Source organism: Fusarium keratoplasticum, chromosome 3, assembly GCF_025433545.1.
Source record: "Fusarium keratoplasticum isolate Fu6.1 chromosome 3, whole genome shotgun sequence".
Taxonomy (NCBI): Eukaryota; Fungi; Ascomycota; class Sordariomycetes; order Hypocreales; family Nectriaceae; genus Fusarium; species Fusarium keratoplasticum.
The window spans coordinates 900,219-921,139 of NC_070531.1; the positions used below are offsets into that span (position 1 = coordinate 900,219).

Sequence of the window (20,921 nt, forward strand, 5' to 3'; positions counted from 1 at the left end):
TCTCACACAAAAATCCGCTTAGTTAGACTTGGGCTGCTGGCCAGCGAGCCTGTCGTGCTCGTCAATGTCAATCGCCTCCCAGGGGTAGTTGATCCAGACGTCGCCGACGGTCGAGGCAGCCGAGTAACGCTTGGCAAGCATCTCGTCGGGGAGCTTGCCCTTCTTGACCTTGTCCTTGTTCTACACCTTGTTAGTATACATCGTGAGTCGTTCGGGTTGGCACATACGTGGAGCACAAAGATGCTGAACTCGGTCTTGGGGGCAGGAGCACCGGCGCCCATGCGCTGACGGGCAATCTCGACATCCTTCTCAAGCTCCTTGACGGCGTACTCGAGAGTCGTCCGGGTGTCGTCAACCTCGTCAACGATGAGGATTCGCTTGCCGACAAGGTTCTCCATCTCGCCCAGGGCGGTAAGGTCGAGCCACTGAGTCCGGGTAACCTTAGTACCGGGAGCCTCAACCTCGTCGTTACCGAGCGACTCGTAGAGAGACAGGCCGATAGCCTGGATGGGGATGTTGGGAGAACCAGGCTTCTTGAGGAAGGATCGGAGGATTCGAGCAGGGACGTAGCCACCACCGCCGATGGCGATCATGAGCTGGGGCTCAAAATCCGCGAGGATCTTGTCGGCCGACTGCTGGCACATCTTGTGCACCTAGAATCACAAGCCATGTTAGCGGAGCTTCCCTAACGATGTCTCTAGACGATGAATCAAGCCAAGAACTTGACAGCCAGCAATGTCTCACTCGACTGCAGCTCATAGCTCTCGCAGAATCCTCGTCAAAACCACGTCGCTGGTCGGGCGCGTTCGAGGCGCATCACCGCCCTCATCATCAAGGCGGGGTGGCGGGGTAATTTTCTTACATCGTTGTACGTGACGTAGAGCTTCTCAACCATTTTGGCGGTCTTTTCCAGGGTATCACAGCGTCGCAGAGGGTAAAGAAACGAGGAGACGAGGAGGAACGAGTTTGGCGACGGGGGAGAGAAATTTGAGGCCCAAGAAAAGAAAGAAAAGAAGTGGAAAAAGGGCCGAGGCCAAAAAAACTGCAACTGGGGATCTTCAATCACAATTTTTTTTCTCTCACAGGCAGGCACCTTCCTTCTTTCCTTGTTCCTTGGCTCTTGCACTCTTTGGGACATGGAGCTCTCCGCGATTTGCTCGCGCCCGAGGCGGGGGATCCACTAATCACCGTCGGAAGCCGCCGACGCAGGGATTGTTTCAGCGGGAGGAACGCGCTGTAACATTGCACTCCAACGCCGACCTTGCCGTCAAATCACCGGTTCAAGAATTGTCATGACAGCTTCATCTTTTTTATGGAATAATATTAGTCTCCTACCTAACTGATTCAACCCTGTCAAGCCTTCTCCTCCGCCTCAATTAATATCTTTAGCCTTTTTCATTACCGTTCAAACCTCTTCGCCTCCTGCCAAGACGGCTCCGCCTCCGGCAATTCCACTATCCGTGAGACGTGCCATCAATGGATCTCTTCACCTCTTGACCCCCCACTCCACAAGTCGATCGCTGAAGTGAATATCTTCTGTCCCAGTTGCAATACTTTTGTCAAACTTCTTTACCACCACAGCTGGGTTTCCCTTTACATACTGGTACGGTGGCACGCTCTTGGTCACCACGCTCTCGTGACCAACCTTGCTGTGATGGCCGATCTCAACCCCGGGCCTAAATGCCTGATTAGCTATGAGCCTGTGAATATGGCAGGATAAGGATTCACAGTATGACAATGTCATCTCCAATCCAAGAGCAGCCACCGATTGTCACCTTGCGGCCAACAGTCAATGGTTTACCATCCTTGTCGTTGACGCCTTGGGAGCGCTCTGCCGCGATAATGGTCAAGCCTGGATTAATCCACGAATGCTCACCAAACCTGACCTCAGAAATCGGCGTGTATATGATTATGCAGTTACCGAGCATGTTTGCAAAGTTCGAAACATTAATTCGGAACCCGTAGTCAACGTGAACCGGACCTTCGATGAGCGGCCCGTCAATGACAGGCTCGTCTTCACCTTCGCTCATCTCCCTGAAGAAGGGGTAACTGAGCTGATCAGCCAACGTCTCCAACTCAATATTCTTGCACTTACTGCTTAAAGATAGCCACTTTCGCTGCTCCTGGATCGTTCGGGATGAGGGGATCACGGAAAGCAGTCGGACATCTATTTCTAGCCTTTTTGACCTGTGCGTTGTTCGCCTGGTCAAACGCACCTTCAAGGCCCGCTGAACTGCCTATAGCGATGGGAATGTCTCCAGGGTTCACTTTTGTAGGCATGATCGAGATCTTGTTGTCTTCACTGAGATTTGGCAAGGCGCTAAGCTATTGGACAGAGCCTCTAATATATGCAGACGAGTATGAACCTCGTGGGGGAACTCACGTCTGATTGATGGTAGATGGACAAGGACGGCTGTTGTTCATTGCTCCATCGACCAAGATTCATTGACAGTAAGTGCTTGAGGGTTAGAATTTGTCTTACTGATGCTAGATTAGTAGGGCTGAGAATAAGAGATGCTTAAAACTCGACTGTGAGAGACTGCCAGTTGCAGCTCAGCTGCGCACCATGCACGCTGCCTCTCACTGATCATGCTGGGCATCGTGAATCTATCGCGACACAACACTTCATCGCCCAGCTCCTCGTGATTTGCAATGCTCCCATACAGTCCTATAAATAGTCCATAGAAGCCAGTAACTATTATCAGCACCCCAAATTTATTCGCATCGAACAATGCCCCCCAACCTCTAGCCGAGTGTCAGACTGCTACCCTATGTCCACTCACCCAAAATCAGCTGCTATGTTTTCACAACTTGACAATTTTGCGCCAAATACAGCTTCTCGTTTTGTTGCAGTTCATTAGAGTCTAAGACATGCGTATTTTCTGCGGTCATGCATTCGCCCATGGCCCCTATTGACGTCCAATCAATTGATCCTCGGTACGACAACGCACAGCAGTTCAGTGACTCCTCAGCACAGCCTCGTCCAACTCCCCTAATAGGTCATATACCACGACCCGGCAAGGTAGTTGTTAGTAAGATTTTCAGTCATTTGCAAAAGTTCTTTCACCCTCACGTTCCATCACATCATGGTTCGGCGAGAAACTATACAGGCACAATCTTGATGACACCGCTATTTGTGACTGTATTCTGCTTGAAAGACCCAACTGGATGTGGATGTGTGTCGTTCTCGACTTACAACCTCATCCAACCACAGTCAAGGCAGATTGATAGGCGGTTTCATTGACACCCAACATGCAAGTGAAACAAGACAAGGCATCGAATCATTCTCAAATTAGAACCCCACGTGTACATGCGCGTACACTCTCTGATGTAGGGCTGAGTGAAGGGCATGTCTTGAGGCTCAATCAGTCCCGACCCCATCTTTCCGGCTGTGAGTTGCATTTGTTGATTCCAATGTCCCAGGGTGTAGCCTGCAGGGGGTGCACGTGACACTGGTGTGGCGGCTTGCCTCGTAAGTGGGCAGCCTGCACCGCCTTGCAGTCCGCCATCCGTTCTGCCTTGGGGTACGTACCACTTTCTTGGCTCTATCGCCTTCAACACCACCGAGATTAACGCCAATCATTAGTTCCTCATGTCTTGGCTCCTACCTATACGATCCATCGAATCGGACCTTTTGGGATCTTTGTGACAAAGGAGGCGATATGGGCATTTATCCTGTTGCCTTCAAGGCAGACACGTTTCCCCGCAGCTCAAATCTCACCATGACGGGTCTTGGTCTGGCCTTGAAAGTCTGACTCGCAGGTGACAGCGTCTAGGCTGGACCATTCCGTTGGATGACGGGATAACAACAAACCGGAACCAACACATACGAAACCCCGCAACTGGCAAAAGATTAGCCTACGAGTTCCGCTAGGCGATAGGGGTAAGGTCCTAGCTGAGCTGGCTTGGCTTGGGAGGAGGCGTCACTGCTGATGCGCCCACGGGCAACGAGGCGCACAGCCCCGGCACCGGAAGGGTGGGTTAGCTTGCATCGACTCATCGAATAGATTTCCTAGTCCGAGCATCCCTTGCGAGGCTCTGACAAGTTGCAGCTTAAAGGTCAGCTGTCTCCGCGTTGTCTTGTCAGCTCATTCCATCATAACAGACGGCCTCTCGGACTTGGCGAGGTATTGAGAAAAGGTAGCAATCCCTCCTTTTGCACCTTGGATTAGATACCTGAACAAATCAATCCTTTGAGACGTCTGTTTTAGCCCATCATGGTGGTAAGTGTGTTTGCAACTCCAACTATTTCCAGCTCTAACTCGCTGCAGAAAATCCCCTTCTGGAGCACCCTTACAGGTGGAGTCAGCAAGAAGAAGAGCGACACCGACAACAATGATCAAGTCAATGAGAAATTGCCCATCCGCGAGAAGAAGTCTGAAGAGATTGTTGGGGGTCCCTCTGCCATTCAGCCGCCTGTGGTTATCGTATCCGACGATGCATCCCTTCACCTAGAGCCTGTTCCCGACAGAAAAGGCCTAATCGTCAAAGTCCAGCCCCCAACTGCTCCCTCCACGGAAATCCCACACGTCCCCTGCGACATTGTTCTCGTCATTGATGTATCGGGCAGCATGGCTGGAGCTGCTCCCGTCCCTGGAGAAGAGACGAATGAGAGCACCGGTCTCTCCATCCTGGATCTCACCAAGCATGCTGCCCGCACAATCATCGAGACAATGAACGAGGGCGACCGTCTAGGAATAGTCACATTTGCAAGCAAAGCCAAGGTTGTGCAGCCGCTTCTCTCCATGACCAGCGAGAATAAGGAGCGTTCCAGGGAGAATGTTACGAGCATGAGACCCATTGATGCTACCAATCTTTGGCACGGTCTGCTCGAAGGTATCAAGCTGTTTAAGAATGTCAAATCCTCCAATGTTCCTGCTATCATGGTTCTTACCGATGGCATGCCAAACCACATGTAAGTCGCCCAAGCAGGTCCTCTAATCTCACACTAACGTTTCCCAGGAACCCTGCGGCTGGCTTCGTCCCCAAGCTCCGCGCCATGGGCCAGCTCCCAGCATCCATTCACACCTTTGGCTTTGGCTACCACCTCAGATCAGGGCTGCTCAAGTCTATTGCCGAGATCGGCGGAGGCAACTATGCCTTCATTCCGGACGCCGGCATGATTGGCACCGTGTTTGTTCACGCCGTTGCAAATCTGCAGAGCACGTTTGCCACCCGCGCTGTCCTGAAACTCACATACTCTAAAGCTCTTGAGTTGGAGGAAACGACCGGCACATCTGTGGAGCAACAGCCTCCTCAACCCGTGGACGGTTCCGATGATGGCGAGATGGAGCTGACCCTGAACCTTGGTAACATTCAATATGGCCAGTCTCGAGACATCTTCCTCCGCGTCAACAACCTATCCAAGCTCGAATCCTTAAAGGAGAAAGATGCTTCGAGTTCACTCATCAATGCCTCCATCGCTTATCTCAAGCCTGGAGGTGAACCCACAACCCCCAATGCCGCTTCCAAGAAAACCCCCTTCACACCCGTGACATCCGTCCGCCGCAGTGTCCTCGATACCAGCGACCTCCTCGCATCCGAGATTGCTTACCATGAATCCAGAGCCATCATCTGCAGCTTCATCTCATCAATCTTCCCAATCCAACCTGACGGCGAACACGAGGCCGCCAAGAAGCTCGCGGAATCTAAAAAGGACGAGTTGATCGCCCTCATTGAGAATCTTCCTGCCAAACCATTTGGTGACCCAAAGAATGAATCACTCAAAAAGGAAATCTCGTCTGAAGACCCCAAGGGTCAGGTCTTTTTGGCTCTTGAGAGCATGGCCTACTTCAACAAATGGGGCTGCCACTTCCTCCCATCCCTCCTTAACGGACACACCCGTCAAATATGCAATTCTTTCAAGGACCCTGGGCCTCTGCAATATGGTACTGAGAGCCCTTTATTTATATCATGCCGGGATCTGCTCGACCAGGCATTTGACAACCTGCCTGCCCCAGAACCATCACGAGCAGTACCAATGCCGCGCCACCACGGCCGTGCCGGTGGTTCACGATCGAGCGGCACACGATCGAGCTTCCTAGCCTCGTCCATCAGCATGAGCAAGTACCGCAACGTGAGCGGTGTGTGCTTTGCAGCCTCGACAGACGTGGCGCTCGCCTCAGGCAGGGTTGTACAGATCAGAAAGCTCCGTCGAGGCATGAAGGTTCGGACACCCAGGGGCTCAAGACGAGTCGCCATGGTTCTGAAGACACCTGTTGAGCAGGAGTTACTATGCCGAATGGGTAAGGTCCTCGTGACACCGTGGCACCCGGTGTCCAACGACGGGAAGCGCTGGAGCTTCCCAGCCAACGCGGCTGAAGGCGTGGTGCTTTACACTGGATGTGTCTACTCCGTCCTGCTGGAGCGGGACCGAAACTCGAGCGCCCACGCTATTCGCGTTGGTGACATGTGGGGTGTGACTCTCGGCCATGGCTTGACCATTGGTAGTGATGTTCGAGCGCACTCCTTCTTTGGAGACTATAATAATGTCGGAAAGAGTCTTTTGGCTCTTGGACGCCGCAGGCACGGTGTCGTGATTGGAGGAGGTGTTGAGAGAGATCAAGACACGGGATTGGTTAAGGGCTTCAAAGCACCCAACAAGGGTGTAAATGAAGATGTATGAAGACGTGAGTATTTTAGTATGTAGTTAATATTATTGGGGGACATAATGTATTATTATTACTACATTTTGCTTCGCTACATGCGTGTAAAGTCTTGACCCTCTCTCTCGACATGGTTGGAAGAAGCAAGCCCTTCATTTGCCCTGCAAGGCCAGGTAATTGTGTAGTACCATAAAATCACATTGCGGTTAAACGCTAGGTACCCACAGTATAGCAATCAGTATAGTATTTATTCATGCTGGCGATATATGAGGAAATGTATGCTTTTTTATCATTCTCCTACCCCTCCATCGCCTACCCGGGAGCCCCCTCACAGTCTCAGGACACACTACCATGAACCTGTTCCGTATGGTAACTAACACTCCGTATTGCTACAATCTTGAAGATCTCAAACAAGCAGTAAAAGCCATCGAGTATCCCCAGTCTGAAAGAGTTTAGACAATATCCCCTGGTTCCCCTATAAGCACATACATAGTCACGAAAGGAGCATCGAGACACTAAGGCGTTACTTGGAACCAAACATTCAAATGCCAGAAATGTATTTTTACCTATCCCTCTATCCCAACCTCTATCCATTTCGAATCACTCCCGAACAAACAACCCAGCCATACCCATACCAGTTCCAACACACATACTAACAACACCGAGATCCCCACCATCCCTCTTAAGCCCATGCAACAACGTAGCCGTCATCCTAGCTCCGGTAGCACCGAGGGGATGTCCAAGGGCAATGGCTCCTCCATCGGGGTTCACCTTCTCCTTGGCCCACGCGTCCTCGAGGCCGAGGGCTCGCACGCAGTGGAGAGCTTGGCTTGCAAAGGCCTCGTTGATCTCCCACCGGGAGACGTCTTCGTTTGTGAGGCCGTGTTGGTTTAGGAGCTTGGGGATTGCGAGAGCGGGGCCGATGCCCATCTCGTCTGGGTCGCAGCCGACTGTCACGGCAGATACAAACTTGCCGATAATCTGATCCTGGAGACCAAGCGCGGTAGCCGTGCTTCTTCGCATGAGAAGCGTCGCAGCCGCACCGTCAGACACCTGACTCGAGTTTCCAGCTGTCGAAGCACCATCAGGCTTGAACGCAGGCTTCAACTTGGCCAACGCCTCAATGCTAACACTCTCGCGAATACCATCATCAGCAGTGACGGTGATCTGCTGCTCATCGCCAATTTTGTTACCCTTCTTATCCACCTCCTGGAACCTCGTCGTAACCGGCACAATCTCGCCGTCAAAGTGACCCTGGCTCCGCGCACGAGCAGCTCGTCGATGAGACTCAACAGCGAGCGCATCTTGGTCCGCTCGGGAGACATTGTACCTCTCGGCGACGTTTTCAGAGGTAAGGCCCATGGGCATGATGCAGTCTTGGGCGTGGTGGTTGGGTGAGTCCCGCAGCTCGGGCCACAGGTCGACGGGGATGGCCTTGGATCCGTAGTTTCTCGTCATGCTCTCCATGCCCGCGGCGATACCGGTGTCGATCATGCCTGTCCTGATCTGGCCCGCCACAGTAGTGATGGCCTGCAGCGAACTTGAGCACGCGCGGTTGACAGTGTACAGACTGGTTGTGTTCTTGAAGCCGACGTGGTTGAGGGCCATGCGAGCCGCCTTGGAACCTCCGAGCTCGGAGAGCACAACTCCGACAGCCACATCGTCGACAGTAGCGGGATCCAGCGAAGGGTTGGCTTCAAGTGTTCCCTTCAGAACAGTGGCGAGGAGCTCCTCAGGGTAGGCGTCCTTGAGGTGACCACGGTAAGACCGGCAGACGGGAGTACGGACCGCGGAGAGGATGACGGTATCGGAGGGCGCCTTTGTAAGGACGGCCGAGAGGCCCTTGGGAAGCTGAGGCATGATGTTTATGCGGTGAGTGAGGTATTGAGAGAGATGATATGCAGAAGCTCAATCGTCCAAGCCCGAATCTTTCAGGTACATCAACACCAATATCCAAGATCAATGCCAATTGAGTCAATGGAAAGAAAAGAGAAAGGAAAGAGGTCTCCTGGTCATGATGGGCAAATGTTCAAGCCGGGTAAGCAATCATCCAACCTTTAAATGTCCCCCCTCCCCCGCCGAAACCCGACATACCCCGGCCCCCGGCCCGAAGGTGGGTCTCCGCCCGGCTCCAGACATCGGCTGTTGACACTCTGGTGTGGCTTGATCATCGGATAGCACCCCTGAACCGCGGAACGGACACTTGGCTGTGGCTGATATCCGCACAAAGGAGGATCAAGTGTGGCGGTGCTGCATGGAGCTATGGAGTCATGATGCCGAGGGTCGGGGGGAAATGTCACTGACCAACAAAGCACGAATCGTGAGAAATTCTTTTCCCTCTATGGAGCCCCCAAAAGCCGACTAGGACAAACTTGGCTTATACCATTCCGCGTCCTTGAGCCAAAGGTCATTCCCGCCGACCCTGCCTGTAAACGCCATTGTGCCGTGTTCCATGATCATCAGATATTGTCCCTCAAAATCCCCTGAACTCCGCCATCCTCGCTACCTATTTCCCTGTTACATTCTTCCAACCCTTCCAAGATGCAATGATCTACTGGCCGTATTGGATTCCAAGACCGAGTCTTCTACGCTCGTCAACGAATGACCCCGTCACGCGCGACTTCTTAGCTGGGCTTCCCTGATCCCGTCGGGCTTCTTCAGTCGATGTATAGTTACCACTGAACTTGCGCTTCTCGGGGTCTCCCTTATAGTTCGAGAGCAGCTTGGCCTGCATCCGTGCTGACTTTTCGACAGGACCTGGCGTTCCGTCCCTTGATCCCGCCGAGCTGGCCACCTCAAAACTCTGACGTGGATCCCGCCGCAGCAATTCCGTGGCCGCCTGACTAGCCTGGCTGTCAAACACCTCCTTGTCTTCTTCCTCGTGGCTCCGCGATTGTGAGCCTTGTGACGCCTGTGATGCGAATGACTTTGCTGCAGCAACTGATTCTAGAGCCTGTCTGGCCAGTTCTTCAGTGTCGTCAATCGAGATCGTGCTTTCGCGACTCTTGCGTCGACTGTCCGTCTTGGCAACTGGGGTTGTGGGGATGAATTGCCGTTGTGTGTATCGTTGAGGCTCCGACTGAGGGACCAAGTCAACTGAGGGCAAGAGCCCACCATGTGCGCCTAGAGGCCGGTTCATAGGCGTTGTAGGCAGCGAAGACATGGACTGGGCATTGCGGCTGTGCCTTCCAACATGCCGCGGCGCGGGTTTATGTGAAGCCATTGGAGTCGAAGGAGCGCTGTTATTATCCTGGCTCATGGCCTGCAAGAGAGCAGAGAGGCCATATTCTCCGTCCCTTTGGCGTGCTTGTGTGCGAGGGGCTTGGCGATGTGAGTTGCGGTGTGGTGTCGAAGCTGCCGCCATCTGCTGCTTGGGGGTCAGGGCTCCGTGAAATATACCGCCAGGGCTACAGAGCATCTGCATTCGTTCTCGGTTCTCGCGTATCCGGTTGAGAAGAACGTCTCGCTCTTCTGCGAGGGCCATGTTTTCCTCCTCCTTCTGCTGTATGACCTTCTTGGCGGTCTTGACGCGACGTTGAAGCGTCGTGTTGTCCTCAAGGGCAGTCTCGTACCACATCTTCATCTGCAGATACTTTGCTTGTGTTGACTCAGACGAAGTGCTGAGCTCCCTCCGAGCCTGGCGGGTGTGTTCCGCGGTCCGCAGCGCGTCCACCTCGCGACGGATCATCTCGTGCTCTACAGCCGCTCGCTTTGAGTCCTCGTCAGCCTGGAGGCTCAACAAATTGTACTGCAACTTGTGGTGAGCTGTCTCCATCTTGAGCTTTTGGTTCTCTGTGATACATGTCTGGAGCATGGTACGGAGCTCGTCGGCCGAAGCCTCGAGCACCTGCTGGGAGGCGGGTGGGACATATTCGGACGTCAAGGGACGTTCGGGGATGTTGTTGAGGATGGTCGCGGGTGGAGAGAAGAGGTTCGACTGCTGAGAGTTGGAAAAGGTACGTTTAGAAGGTCCGGTCTGGCTGGCGTTGTGATTGTTGACCTGTGTCGAGGGAGGCGGAGTGAGAGATGATGGGATGACAGTAACGGGAGGTCGATCGTCGTTGACCTCGGTCTTGAAGGACTCATTCGGATCGATGGGTGATTGTGGAATCTCGGTGGAAGGTAATGTCACCTGGGGAGGATCTTGAGGACCTGTCTCTTGGGGAGTAGCCGGTCGAGTAGGTGCGTCGACATCGTCGTCAACAACGATGACCTCGGGCTTCTGCTGGCCATGGAGCAGCTCGACGTTGGAAGCCATGTTGACAAGGAGGTGGTGGGGGACGGATGGATGCCTCCTGAATGTGAGTCGCGCGTCAACAATGGCGATGGCCGATGCTCGAGTCGCCCGGGTCGGTTCAGGCAAAAAGCTTGGGCAGCTGTGATCTCAAAAAGGCGGTATTTTAAACTTGTTGATATTTTTCCTGTTTCACGCGTCCGTCGTGGCTCAATCCTCCGCCAAAAGTCGCGTGCGATGGGTCCAACAACCGTCGTGGCCAGGTCGAATTGGTCAGGATCTCACACACGCGAGTCTAAACAAACAACACCAAGCGAGGGCGAGAAAAATATAGCGAATAGAAGCATTCAGAGGACAAGAGCGAAAAGCGGTCTGACAGCTCGTGTGAAGCAGAAGCAACAAAAGCTCCGGCCTGTGACGCCGTCGTTTTTGGTGGATGAAGCAGGTCGAGGAGGTCCAGACCCAGAAACGACCTAAAGCTGGGGGAGGGCAAGGAACATGAGTTGTTCCGTCGAGTGTGCGCGGCTGGTTGAGGGACCTTGTCTGATTGGTGGAACGAGACGAAATTTGGCCAATAATGAATCGGAAGGCTGGCGTGAACGATCTAAGCCGGATCAGGACAGAGGTGAACAGACAGGGATCCGGTTGCATCCGTCGGTGGATGCTCGGTGAGACAAGACTAGAGGAGATCATCGGGGACGTTTCGTACAAGAGACATGACCCAATGAAACGCCAAGATAAGTCAAAACAATCAACAAATACAGCAATCGTCTATTCTGTAAAAGGATGTTTCAAACATCCTAGACTATACGGCTGTATCATATCCCTTGCCCTGTAGAACGCCAAAACACCACATCCTGAATCTCACGATCCTCCATAGAACCCATCCGAAAACCTCATACCTTCTCATCCGCCGATGCTTTTGAATTCAACTTTTTCAACCCATCACCTCTCTTCCTCCACTTCCCCACACAAGATGCAAAACCCCCCACAATCTTCTTCACCGTGTACCCGATCCAGATGAGCGGCCAGAACAGCACCACAAACACCCACCACCCCAGCACGGCGAGCTTGTGCTTCATCCTGCCCCGCGAGTCGAGGTACCACTCGGGCACCCATCTTCCCGCTCTGCCGTTGCCGTTGATGACGAGGATGCTGATGATGCCAAAGACGAACCAGCCGACTACCGATGCTGTGATGACGATCTTGGTGATTGTTTGTGGATCTGGGGAGTGGCTGTTGAATTTTTTGCTGTCTCCGGGGAGGTCAACCGAGGATACTCCCGGAACCATTCGGGGGAGTAAAGGGCTGAACAGCAGCATCTGGGCGAAATGGAGGATGTGATCTGGAGCTTGGTGTTGGCCGTTGTGGAGACGGTATGTGAGTATGATCGCAGGGCACCTCGAGGTTCCAGATTTTCTGATTCGTTAAAGTGTTCCTTTGTCGTAGACACTATCTCGAGAAATCGTACTTTGCGGATGAACATGATTCGTATTGAATAGCGATGAAGGCGCGTCAATGGTGTCGAAATATCTGCTGACTGTGATGCGCAAAGAACTGGAGATGAAGACAAACGTCGCGTCGGACGTAACATGGCGGCGTTTGGCCGCATATTTGAAGCTTCATGCCAGAATGTCCGCCTGAGCAGGAACCTCTCACATTGTTACCTTCCCAAACCGCAGGTAAACTTAATATGCGCCTTCTGCCCCTTGCACGGGGGCTTTTTGAAACTCCCCTCTTCATGCTTTACGACGCCCCGAGTCAGGGCCGTAAACGCCAATTTGACTTGGAGGTACCATTCACGAGACTGTAGCCACATTCTCAGCCAAGACATGTCAGCTTGTGTAGTTGGATAATGTTTTACTATGTCAGAAGTAAACGTGGTATATCAACATTCCCCCTCGGTAATAAAAGCAACTATCAGTGAATATGTATAGCGAAGAGAATAACCAACCCGTAACGCTTCAAAAGAAATACGCCGCGCTTTTGTTCTTTGGAGGAGGTTCATGCTCAGTTCAATCCAACTCAACGCCCGCCGTTTTAATCAGCCTCGGGCTCCTCGTCATCTCCCTTCCAAGACGCCATCTCCGCCACCGGCACACGTCCCCGAAGCCACCTCAGCGTGGCTTCTGTCCCCCGCTCCAGGACGTTCCATCGTGGCACTCTGAATCGGTTGCCCATAACATCAAATCTCTCCAGGCCTCCTGGGCCGCCAAGAAGACCGATTCGGGGGTTCAAATGGGAAATGTCGTTGTTGCTAGCATCCACAATCTTCAACCCTCTGATCATGTCTGGATCAAGGTCCACAATGTGGTTGTTAGCCACAAGCAAGACGTTGAGCGCAGGGAACACCTCTTTCAGATTCGTGGGCAGAGAGTTGAGCCTGTTCAATGAGATGTCAACCTTCTCCATCTTTGGCGCATGGAGGAACTTGGTGAGTGCTCCAAGTCCGGTAATGTGATTTGATGATAGGTTGAGTTCCTTCAAGGCTGGGAGCTCCAGGTCTTCAGTCAGGTATGCTTCGCCTACTAGCTGGTTATGCGATAGCGACAGAGCAGTCAACGTCTCAGCAAAGAAGCTCAGAGAGTTGGGCAGCGTAGCAAACAGGTTGTTATGGAGAAACACTTGTCGAATCTGGTTCTCGGCTGCGACCTTGGAAGACACAACAGGATGCAGCGACGAGGACTCGGTTCGCGATCGATCCAAGATACCGCCTGGCTTCACAGGCCAGGACTGGTTCGAAAGTGTGTGTGACCGTGAACGGCGACTTGATACTGTGTGTGAGCGAGACCTAGAGGGACTTTGAGGGGGCGTTGCAAAGTCATCATCAGATCGGTAGTCTTCATCATCAAACTTCATGTCCTTCTCGGGGTTTTGCGGCTGTGCAACCTTGTTATCACCCAAAATGCCCACAACGCCAACCTGAGCACCGGCTTCCTGCTGATAAGGTGGCGGTGGCTCTAGTCTTCCGGCCAGAATATCTTTGAGCTCATCAGTCGTGATGGAGAGGAACTTCTTGTCACGGAGCGGATTGCCACTGAGGCGAAGCATGGAAAGGTTCTCCATCCTCGAAACCTCAGGAGGGACCACCCTGATGTCGTTGCTGGAGAAGTCGGCGTGGCGAAGCTTCTCGAGACTCATGAAGCTGTTGGGGATACCAGAAATATTATTCTCGTCCACCGTCAGCGTCAAGAGGCTTGTCCAAGATGTCATGTCTGGTAGCCCCTGTAGCCTGTTCATCGATAGCGACAGGGAGTGCAAGACAGGGAACTCAATGGCGGAGCCTAGAGGAACCAATCTTTGCAGCTGGTTTGTAGAAACATCCAAGCTTTGCAGTTGAGGTAGGCAGCCAATTGGCTCCTCAATGAGAGTACCCGATAGCTTGTTTTTCCTCAGGTTCAACTCGGTAATGGGGAGAGTGGCAAGCCCGTCAAAAGCAAGCGATTCGAAGCTGTTTTCGCTTAGGTTGAGAATACGAAGCCGTGACATGTTCTCAATCTTGTGGGGAAGAGCAGAGATGTTGTTTCCATGGACATCGAGAATCTCGAGTTGGTTGAGGTTTGATAGGATCGAGTTCAGTGGTCCGAAGAAAAGGTTGTTGGCCAGCTTTAGGTCACGAAGCGAAGTAACCTGCGCTATCGTGTCTACGCTGTTGTTGGTGAGACGATTGTTTGACTGCGAATGTTAGCGATACTAAAAAACGAGTATTGGTGGTCTACATACCAGGTTCAACGACGTCAGGCAGTTGAGTCGCCGTAGACCAAGGGGAACCCCGACAAGGAGGTTGCCATGCATGTCCAGGTTCTCCAGGCCAGCAAAGATGTTGCCACGACTCGCTTGTTCCTCATCAAATGACGAAGGGTTTGTGTCAGGGAAGATAAAGTCATCCAGCTCTTCCAGTTCGTTGTCTGCGGCGATGAAGCGCTTCAAGTCCACACTCTCGGCCCAGCTGCCATCAAAAGTGCCAATGCTCTCCAAATCGTACATCTTCAGCACCTCCACGGGAATCTCCTTGAGGTTCAAAGCAGCAATATTGAGCCGGCCCGACGTCCTTCCTGCATTGACACGGTTCTGAATGACCTTTTTCCTGGGGTCTTCACCTCGGCGGGTATTGAAAGGATCATCATGGTTAACGCCAAAATCGAAGCCAGTGTCGGATGGAACAATTGGCGCCTCCTGATCGCCGTCCTCTTTTTGGGCCTCGGCGGCTTGTTTCAACTGAGCGCGCCTCGCCGCTTTGGCCTTTGCAATCTGCTCTCGGAGAGCAGCAGATGATTTGCGGGTAGAAGGTGGTGTTCCAGGTTCGGCCGAGTCGCCTGTCAAAGCGGTGTTAGTGGACGCTGTTGTTGAGGCGCTGGACGGAATTGTGCCGTCCCAGGAGGTGTTTGACGAACTTCCAGATGCACGATTGGCTCCATGCAGAGACGCCTGGTTGAGTGCCGGGAGGGATGGCTTCTTGAAAAGACCCTTGACAGGAGCTCTTGGTTTGGTAGGTCGCGCAGCCAATGACTTGGATGCTGCCTTTGGAGGAGGCATGTTGGGCTTGCCTGGACTAGGACTCCTTGCAGCTGAGAGCGATGAAAGCTTGGAGGCTGAACCAGGGGGACCCTGAGTCGACATTCGAAAACCCGGACTCCTGGCCCCCGAGATCACCGAGGATCTCTTTTGCGGAGTTCCGCTGATTGTACTCAGGGGCGGCTTGTAAGAGCTTGCTGAAGCTCTGAAGCTTGAGAATCCGATGTCGGCCGGGCCTGAGCTGGAGCCTGGCCGGCTTCCTGGCCTGGATGAGAGTCTTGCTGATGTATCCGACGCATAGCTGGATCCTGGACGAGAAGCTCCGCTGTCTGCCCGAGATCGTGGCCTACTATCGGCTCGGGATCGTGGTCTGCTTTCGGCTCTGGATCTTGATCTACCCTGATCGAAAAAGGTGGATGACTTCTTGCTCAAGGCTGGCGAAGAGGGGATTGACGCCAGAGTCTCAATCGTTCGCTCCGAGAGCGAGGGCCGCGGTTTCCGAGAACGAACTCTGAGAGTATCTTGGCGGTCTCCATCATCAGTCGAGGCCGTCGGCGGTCTGGACTGCTCGGGGTCAAAGATGTTGTTGGCAGGGTCGTGAAGCGGTGAGGTTGCAAAAACCTCTGACGGTCTCCGCGTGAGAGTCAACTGGCGGTGAAAGATGTGTCCGTCATCCTCGACACCAATCGCCTCGCCTGGCGGGTCGTAGGGAGGTGTTGTGGACTGTTCCTCGATTGTATCGGGCTGTCGCTCTGTAGGTCGTCGAGGCGTGGAGGGGGCTCTTGCGGAAATGGGCCTTGTGGCGGCTGCCTGGGGAGGAGGTCTAGAGATTAGAGAAGTTCGTCGTGTCCCAATGTTGAGCTGTTCTCGGGATGTGGCGGATCGTAACCGAGGGTTTCGTAGTTCTGAAGAGCTGCCAATGCTGCTGCGCAGTTGGTTTTGCGACATGGAAGGTCGCAGCCGTGGATTCCGTAGCTCGCCTCCAATGGCAGAACTCCCTCCTCCTAGGCTCTCTCTCGAAGGCGAAGGGCGAATAATCGAGGCCGGTCTTGGCAGGGCTGACGTGGGCTTGGGAATGCCAGACGTTGGACGTGGCACGGGGAGCTTGGAGAGACGAGGAATAGCGCTCATGCGCTTCTGTGAGGAATCCTCCATGATCAATGCAGGAGGCCCAAGTCGTGGGCCCGTGAAGCGTCTTGGAGTAGCAGCAGTGTCGCAGCAGCTAGCTGGCCAGAAAAGGCACAGACCCCTATCGTGTCTATCCGGGAGGAATACTTCTTGTTGTTGCACGAGGGCGGATTGAGATGGGACGAATTCCCCTTTGTAACCCAAGGGGTCCTGAGGGGTCTGGATGTTTCGATGGATTGTTTAGTGTCCTAGCGTTGGCGGGTGGACGACGGATGGCTGCGGGAGCTAAGAGCAAGGCGAACCCGAGCCACAACACACAAGCCTTGAGTCAAACGGAAGTTGTAGCAAACAAAACGGAAGACGTTGAGGATCTGAATCAATGTCATGAGAAGAAAGACGTGATTGTCCTACCTGCAGTGTCAGCAAGCAAAACATCCATATTTCCAGGGGTTCATCTTAATTGCCCTGTCGGGCCCCTGGAGAAACTCCCGGCCGCCATCGACGCGATGGGCTCCTTCCCCTTGTTGACATCACGTGGGGCCAGCCAAGAAGCGAACCCTCCAGGTCGTTAGCGGCTCTTTAGCGGCCTTCCAGAGGGCGGGTTCCCAGCTTAGCGGGACGAACTTCCCCCGCTAAGCTGTCCGCTTTGGGCGGTGGCGGATCCCGTCCCACGGGAACTGGTTCTTCATTTGGAGGACCCCCTGAGAATGACATGTTGCAGGGCTTTCACTTTGCTTTTGTTTGCAGAGGTTTAATTGCATTCTGCAGCTTGCCCATGTCTTCCGGTGAGACTGGCTGGAGATTCAATCCCTGCGGTGCCGGCATTTCATTGTTGGTTGAGCATGCTTCTACCCGTTGTTGTTGACAATGCCCCTTTTACCATACCACGACACGAGGCTCATCTCCTCCGGCGCCAAATAGGCGAGATCTATAACTGCCTAAACTGACGAAATACGTCCTAAAAACCCCCGGGTTGATCGAGACCCCAGTATTTATCCTGTTCCTTATTGACAGGAGAAATTGGTCGTCTGTCCCGTCCCAACGTTGATGCCAAGCCGTCCGCCCAGAGACATGGGACTGACACGCCGATAGCTTCATGGGGGTGTCAATACCGGCCCCTGAGCTGCTTTCGGCAAAGAGTTCAACGTTGGCGCAGAAGGATCTCGTCTCGCGTCTAAATAATTCCGCCACGGCCTGAATTATTCCAGCGTCTCTTGCAACACAAGCAGTAGTCCTTTAATGTATTCAAGGTTATTTCTTACGCTGCTTTTGCAGTTTTCAACCCCTCAAAGATACCCGGGTATGTCCAATTAATCTTCTCAAACATATACACTTCTTCCGCAGTTCTCTTGTTCTTGGCCTTTCTGGTATTGTTCTGGATCAGGCTTGCACGCGGCCTTCGCACCGAATCAAGATTTCGCAACAATTGCGGCACATCTGCACTGGATACGCCTGGTTGCAAGAACAATCTGAAAGCCTCGGCATCCTCGACAGCCTGTGTTCCTCCTTGCCCTTGATGAGGCGTCATGGCATGAGCTGCGTCGCCTATCAGGACTGTTCGCCCGCGGATGTAGGTTGGCAGTGGATCTTGGTCTCTTAGTTGCCATAGTTTGATGTTCTTTGCGATTCTATTGGTAAACATGATTAGCTTTGTTCTTGGCGACACGTCTCATTATGCCAAAGTTGTGAAATTGCAGCGCATACTTCAGATAGTCCTGCACCCATACTGGGAAGTCACTAAACAGGGACAGCAACTCTTCTCTGTCTCCAGAAGCAGTCCATGACTCTGTGGTTTCCTCCTTTAAGCTGCTGTCCGGGACAATACACACAAAATTGAAGATTTGGAAGTTGCGGCAAGGATACATGACGACAGACCGCATGGTGTCGTCGAAGGAATAGACCATGGACAAGCACGTCGGCTGATCAGGCTGGAGAATCTGGGGGATTTCATTCAGTGACTGTTTGATCTCGTCCACCTCCAGGGTGAACCGAAACGCGGATAGACCCGATGGCCTCGCAGTCTGGAATGCAGCATCGCCGACTACATGGGGGCGTATTACGGACTTGATGCCATCAGCAGCTGTTCCTCATAGTCAGTGTCCTGACCTGATCTCCTTAGTAGTTTTGGTTAAAACCTACCAATGACCAGATCGGCGTGGATCTTCTCACTAGAGTCAAGAGTAATCCAGCCTTGATCCGGCGAGATGTCAACGACCTTTTGATCCCAGAATATCTGGGCCGGCCTCCCCGGAATGCCAGAGGTGGCAGTCTCCTCTGTCGCAAGTCGTAGGAACTCGTTTCTTAGATCCGCCCGATGTTGAAAGAGCCAATCTGCTCCATATTTCTCGGCGTAGTTGTGCTTCTCATCTAGTGTGAGTTTCCCCTCCTTCGTAAAGATCTTGGTGGCGCCGACTGCTTGTGACCCCGCGTTCAGACGGTCGAAACCCAAGGTGTCGAGGATCCGAACGCCGTTTGGTCCTATGTTGATGGCGGCACCAACCTCGGCGGGAGCAGAGGCCCGCTCATATACTTTGACGTTGTGTTTCTCGCGCAAGACTCGCGCGGCGAGAAGCCCAGCAAGACCAGCTCCAACGATAACCACGTTGAGGGGACTTTCCTGTGATGAAGGCATGGTGAATAAGCGCTATTGTCTCGAGTGCTAAGAGACTTCGTTGAGCATGGTTCTCAGGTGGTGCGCATCACCAAGGTTGTACGTATATATGTTCGACGGCGTTAGTCTTCCTATCCCCTTCTCCTCCACATCCCTTCCCTCCACTTCCCTCTGCTCTCCACATCCCTTTGCTCTCCACATCTATCAAGCTCCCGCATATATCGTCTTTCATCCCTCAGCCTCCACAGCGGGAGCGGAGGAGCGGAGTTAACATGTCCGACCCAGAGTCGGCATCTCGGGCCACATTCCGGAAGGCCGGAACATGTAAGGACAGAAGAACAATGATTATCCTCGAGTGGAAGAAACTGTCTCGAGTATTCATCGTTAATTACATACGCAGTTATTATGGCAAGACGACTTGTCCTCCGATCCCCATATGAGCGCTTGCAGCTTGAGCCTTACGCTCCGACTCCCCCTGGACCTTCATATATCCAGGTCAAAGTTGTAGCAACGTCTTTAAACCATCTTGACTGGAAGAGGATAAAGAAGAATCTCTTCATCCCGGATTTTCCTCATGGTATGTCCAATCACAACATGGAGGGATCCTGGACTTCAGACCGACAAGGGCTCTTTTATTAATGCCAACCTACCCAATATAGTTCTTGGCATGGATATTATTGGACAAGTCCTGGACGGCAGCCAGTCCAGAGGGTTCCAGAAAGGAGACCTGATAGTAGCACCTGGAACGGTCGGCTACAGCGACGGTTGCTCCTTTCAGACACATGCGCTGGTTCATGAGGATCACTGCGCCAAGGTCAGCGAGCCGATCCACAATAACGTTTCTTAACAATGGGCGAGAAAATTGGAACAGAGAAATGCTAATTAGGCATCGTAGATTACTTCCGATATATCAGTGCTTGGCCTTTCGACCCTTCCCTTCAGTCTCTCCACCGCGGCATGCGGCTTGTATCTTGGAGCAGGCCTCGCGAAAGTCGCAGATGAACCCGACACTACTCATGCCCAAGTACTCATCTGGGTTCGTGCTACTCCCCGTCGCATGACAAACTTTCTGACTTGTAAAAGGGTGCCAATGGCGGCGTTGGCAAACTTGCCGTCCAGCTTGCCAAGATGTCTAGCTATTCTGTCATTGCAGTTACGTCGAGAGATGAAACCAAGGTAGAAGCTGCATCAAGGGGCGCTGAACATGTTTTCTCAAATTCTGAATCGGATTTGGTAAAGAAGATTCGTGCCGTTGCGCCAAATCTACGCCACGCCTTTGACACGGTTGTCACAAGTAACACCATGGCTAAGATTGTTGAATGTTGTGAGAAGCCAGCAAAGGTGGCTACCGCGATCAAGTATAATGGATCTGATGTCGACGGGGTTCAAGTTACTCCGGTCTACAGTGGTGAGATTATGGGAAAGACAATGGTAGGTTTGCCATCAGCAGCTGGGCTTGAACTTGGAAAGTGGCTTTGGGGGAACCTCGACGAGTGGTTAAAGTCAAATCAGATCACGCCGCTCGAATATGAAGAGCTTGATGGAATTGAGAGTGTTCAAGATGGCTTGGAGGTCCTGGAAAGCGGAACCGCGCATAGAAAGCTCGTCACGTATGTTGTGTGAGCCGTTGGCGATAGACACATTCATGGGTATTCTTCACATGCTGTTTTTTAGAGCACATCGAACATAGAGCCCTTACTCGAATGACTAAAGTTCTTCAACAATGTCAGCGAGGCCGTCAAGTGTATTATCGACACTAGTCTTTCCACTATTAGGAAACCAGGTGCCTCGTGATCTGCCGGACATCCGGATCACCATGCCGCCCTGG

The 20,921-nt window shown here is 52.8% G+C and overlaps 8 protein-coding genes across 8 annotated transcripts; 2 read left to right on the plus strand and 6 right to left on the minus strand.

The window, feature by feature from the left end:
• Window positions 1-18: 18 nt before the first annotated feature.
• Window positions 19-1,099, minus strand: NCS57_00367600 (uncharacterized protein; the record flags this gene model as incomplete). The annotated part of the gene is made up of 3 exons (XM_053053661.1): window positions 863-1,099; window positions 228-653; window positions 19-180 (listed from the first exon to the last, which is right to left on the minus strand). The coding sequence occupies exons 1-3, from the start codon at window positions 893-895 to the stop codon at window positions 19-21; spliced, it is 621 nt and encodes a 206-aa protein (XP_052915821.1). The 5' UTR covers window positions 896-1,099.
• A 387-nt stretch (window positions 1,100-1,486) lies between these two features.
• Window positions 1,487-2,280, minus strand: NCS57_00367700 (uncharacterized protein; the record flags this gene model as incomplete). The annotated part of the gene is made up of 3 exons (XM_053053662.1): window positions 1,487-1,676; window positions 1,729-2,049; window positions 2,096-2,280. 3 exons carry the CDS (start codon window positions 2,278-2,280, stop codon window positions 1,487-1,489), a joined length of 696 nt encoding a protein of 231 aa, XP_052915822.1.
• A 1,937-nt stretch (window positions 2,281-4,217) lies between these two features.
• NCS57_00367800 (VWFA domain-containing protein) lies at window positions 4,218-6,625 on the plus strand (the record flags this gene model as incomplete). The annotated part of the gene is made up of 3 exons (XM_053053663.1): window positions 4,218-4,223; window positions 4,272-4,915; window positions 4,963-6,625. The coding sequence occupies 3 exons, from the start codon at window positions 4,218-4,220 to the stop codon at window positions 6,623-6,625; spliced, it is 2,313 nt and encodes a 770-aa protein (XP_052915823.1).
• A 580-nt stretch (window positions 6,626-7,205) lies between these two features.
• NCS57_00367900 (Acetyl-CoA C-acetyltransferase) lies at window positions 7,206-8,465 on the minus strand (the record flags this gene model as incomplete). The annotated part of the gene is made up of 1 exon (XM_053053664.1): window positions 7,206-8,465. The coding sequence occupies one exon, from the start codon at window positions 8,463-8,465 to the stop codon at window positions 7,206-7,208; it is 1,260 nt and encodes a 419-aa protein (XP_052915824.1).
• A 691-nt stretch (window positions 8,466-9,156) lies between these two features.
• NCS57_00368000 (Acetyl-CoA C-acetyltransferase) lies at window positions 9,157-10,863 on the minus strand (the record flags this gene model as incomplete). The annotated part of the gene is made up of 1 exon (XM_053053665.1): window positions 9,157-10,863. The coding sequence occupies one exon, from the start codon at window positions 10,861-10,863 to the stop codon at window positions 9,157-9,159; it is 1,707 nt and encodes a 568-aa protein (XP_052915825.1).
• A 2,016-nt stretch (window positions 10,864-12,879) lies between these two features.
• Window positions 12,880-16,509, minus strand: NCS57_00368100 (uncharacterized protein; the record flags this gene model as incomplete). The annotated part of the gene is made up of 2 exons (XM_053053666.1): window positions 12,880-14,514; window positions 14,563-16,509. The coding sequence occupies 2 exons, from the start codon at window positions 16,507-16,509 to the stop codon at window positions 12,880-12,882; spliced, it is 3,582 nt and encodes a 1,193-aa protein (XP_052915826.1).
• A 1,231-nt stretch (window positions 16,510-17,740) lies between these two features.
• Window positions 17,741-19,114, minus strand: NCS57_00368200 (Salicylate 1-monooxygenase; the record flags this gene model as incomplete). The annotated part of the gene is made up of 3 exons (XM_053053667.1): window positions 17,741-18,110; window positions 18,187-18,562; window positions 18,622-19,114. The coding sequence occupies 3 exons, from the start codon at window positions 19,112-19,114 to the stop codon at window positions 17,741-17,743; spliced, it is 1,239 nt and encodes a 412-aa protein (XP_052915827.1).
• A 251-nt stretch (window positions 19,115-19,365) lies between these two features.
• Window positions 19,366-20,716, plus strand: NCS57_00368300 (PKS-ER domain-containing protein; the record flags this gene model as incomplete). The annotated part of the gene is made up of 5 exons (XM_053053668.1): window positions 19,366-19,417; window positions 19,494-19,670; window positions 19,753-19,907; window positions 19,989-20,129; window positions 20,177-20,716. 5 exons carry the CDS (start codon window positions 19,366-19,368, stop codon window positions 20,714-20,716), a joined length of 1,065 nt encoding a protein of 354 aa, XP_052915828.1.
• Between the last annotated feature and the right edge of the window lie 205 nt (window positions 20,717-20,921).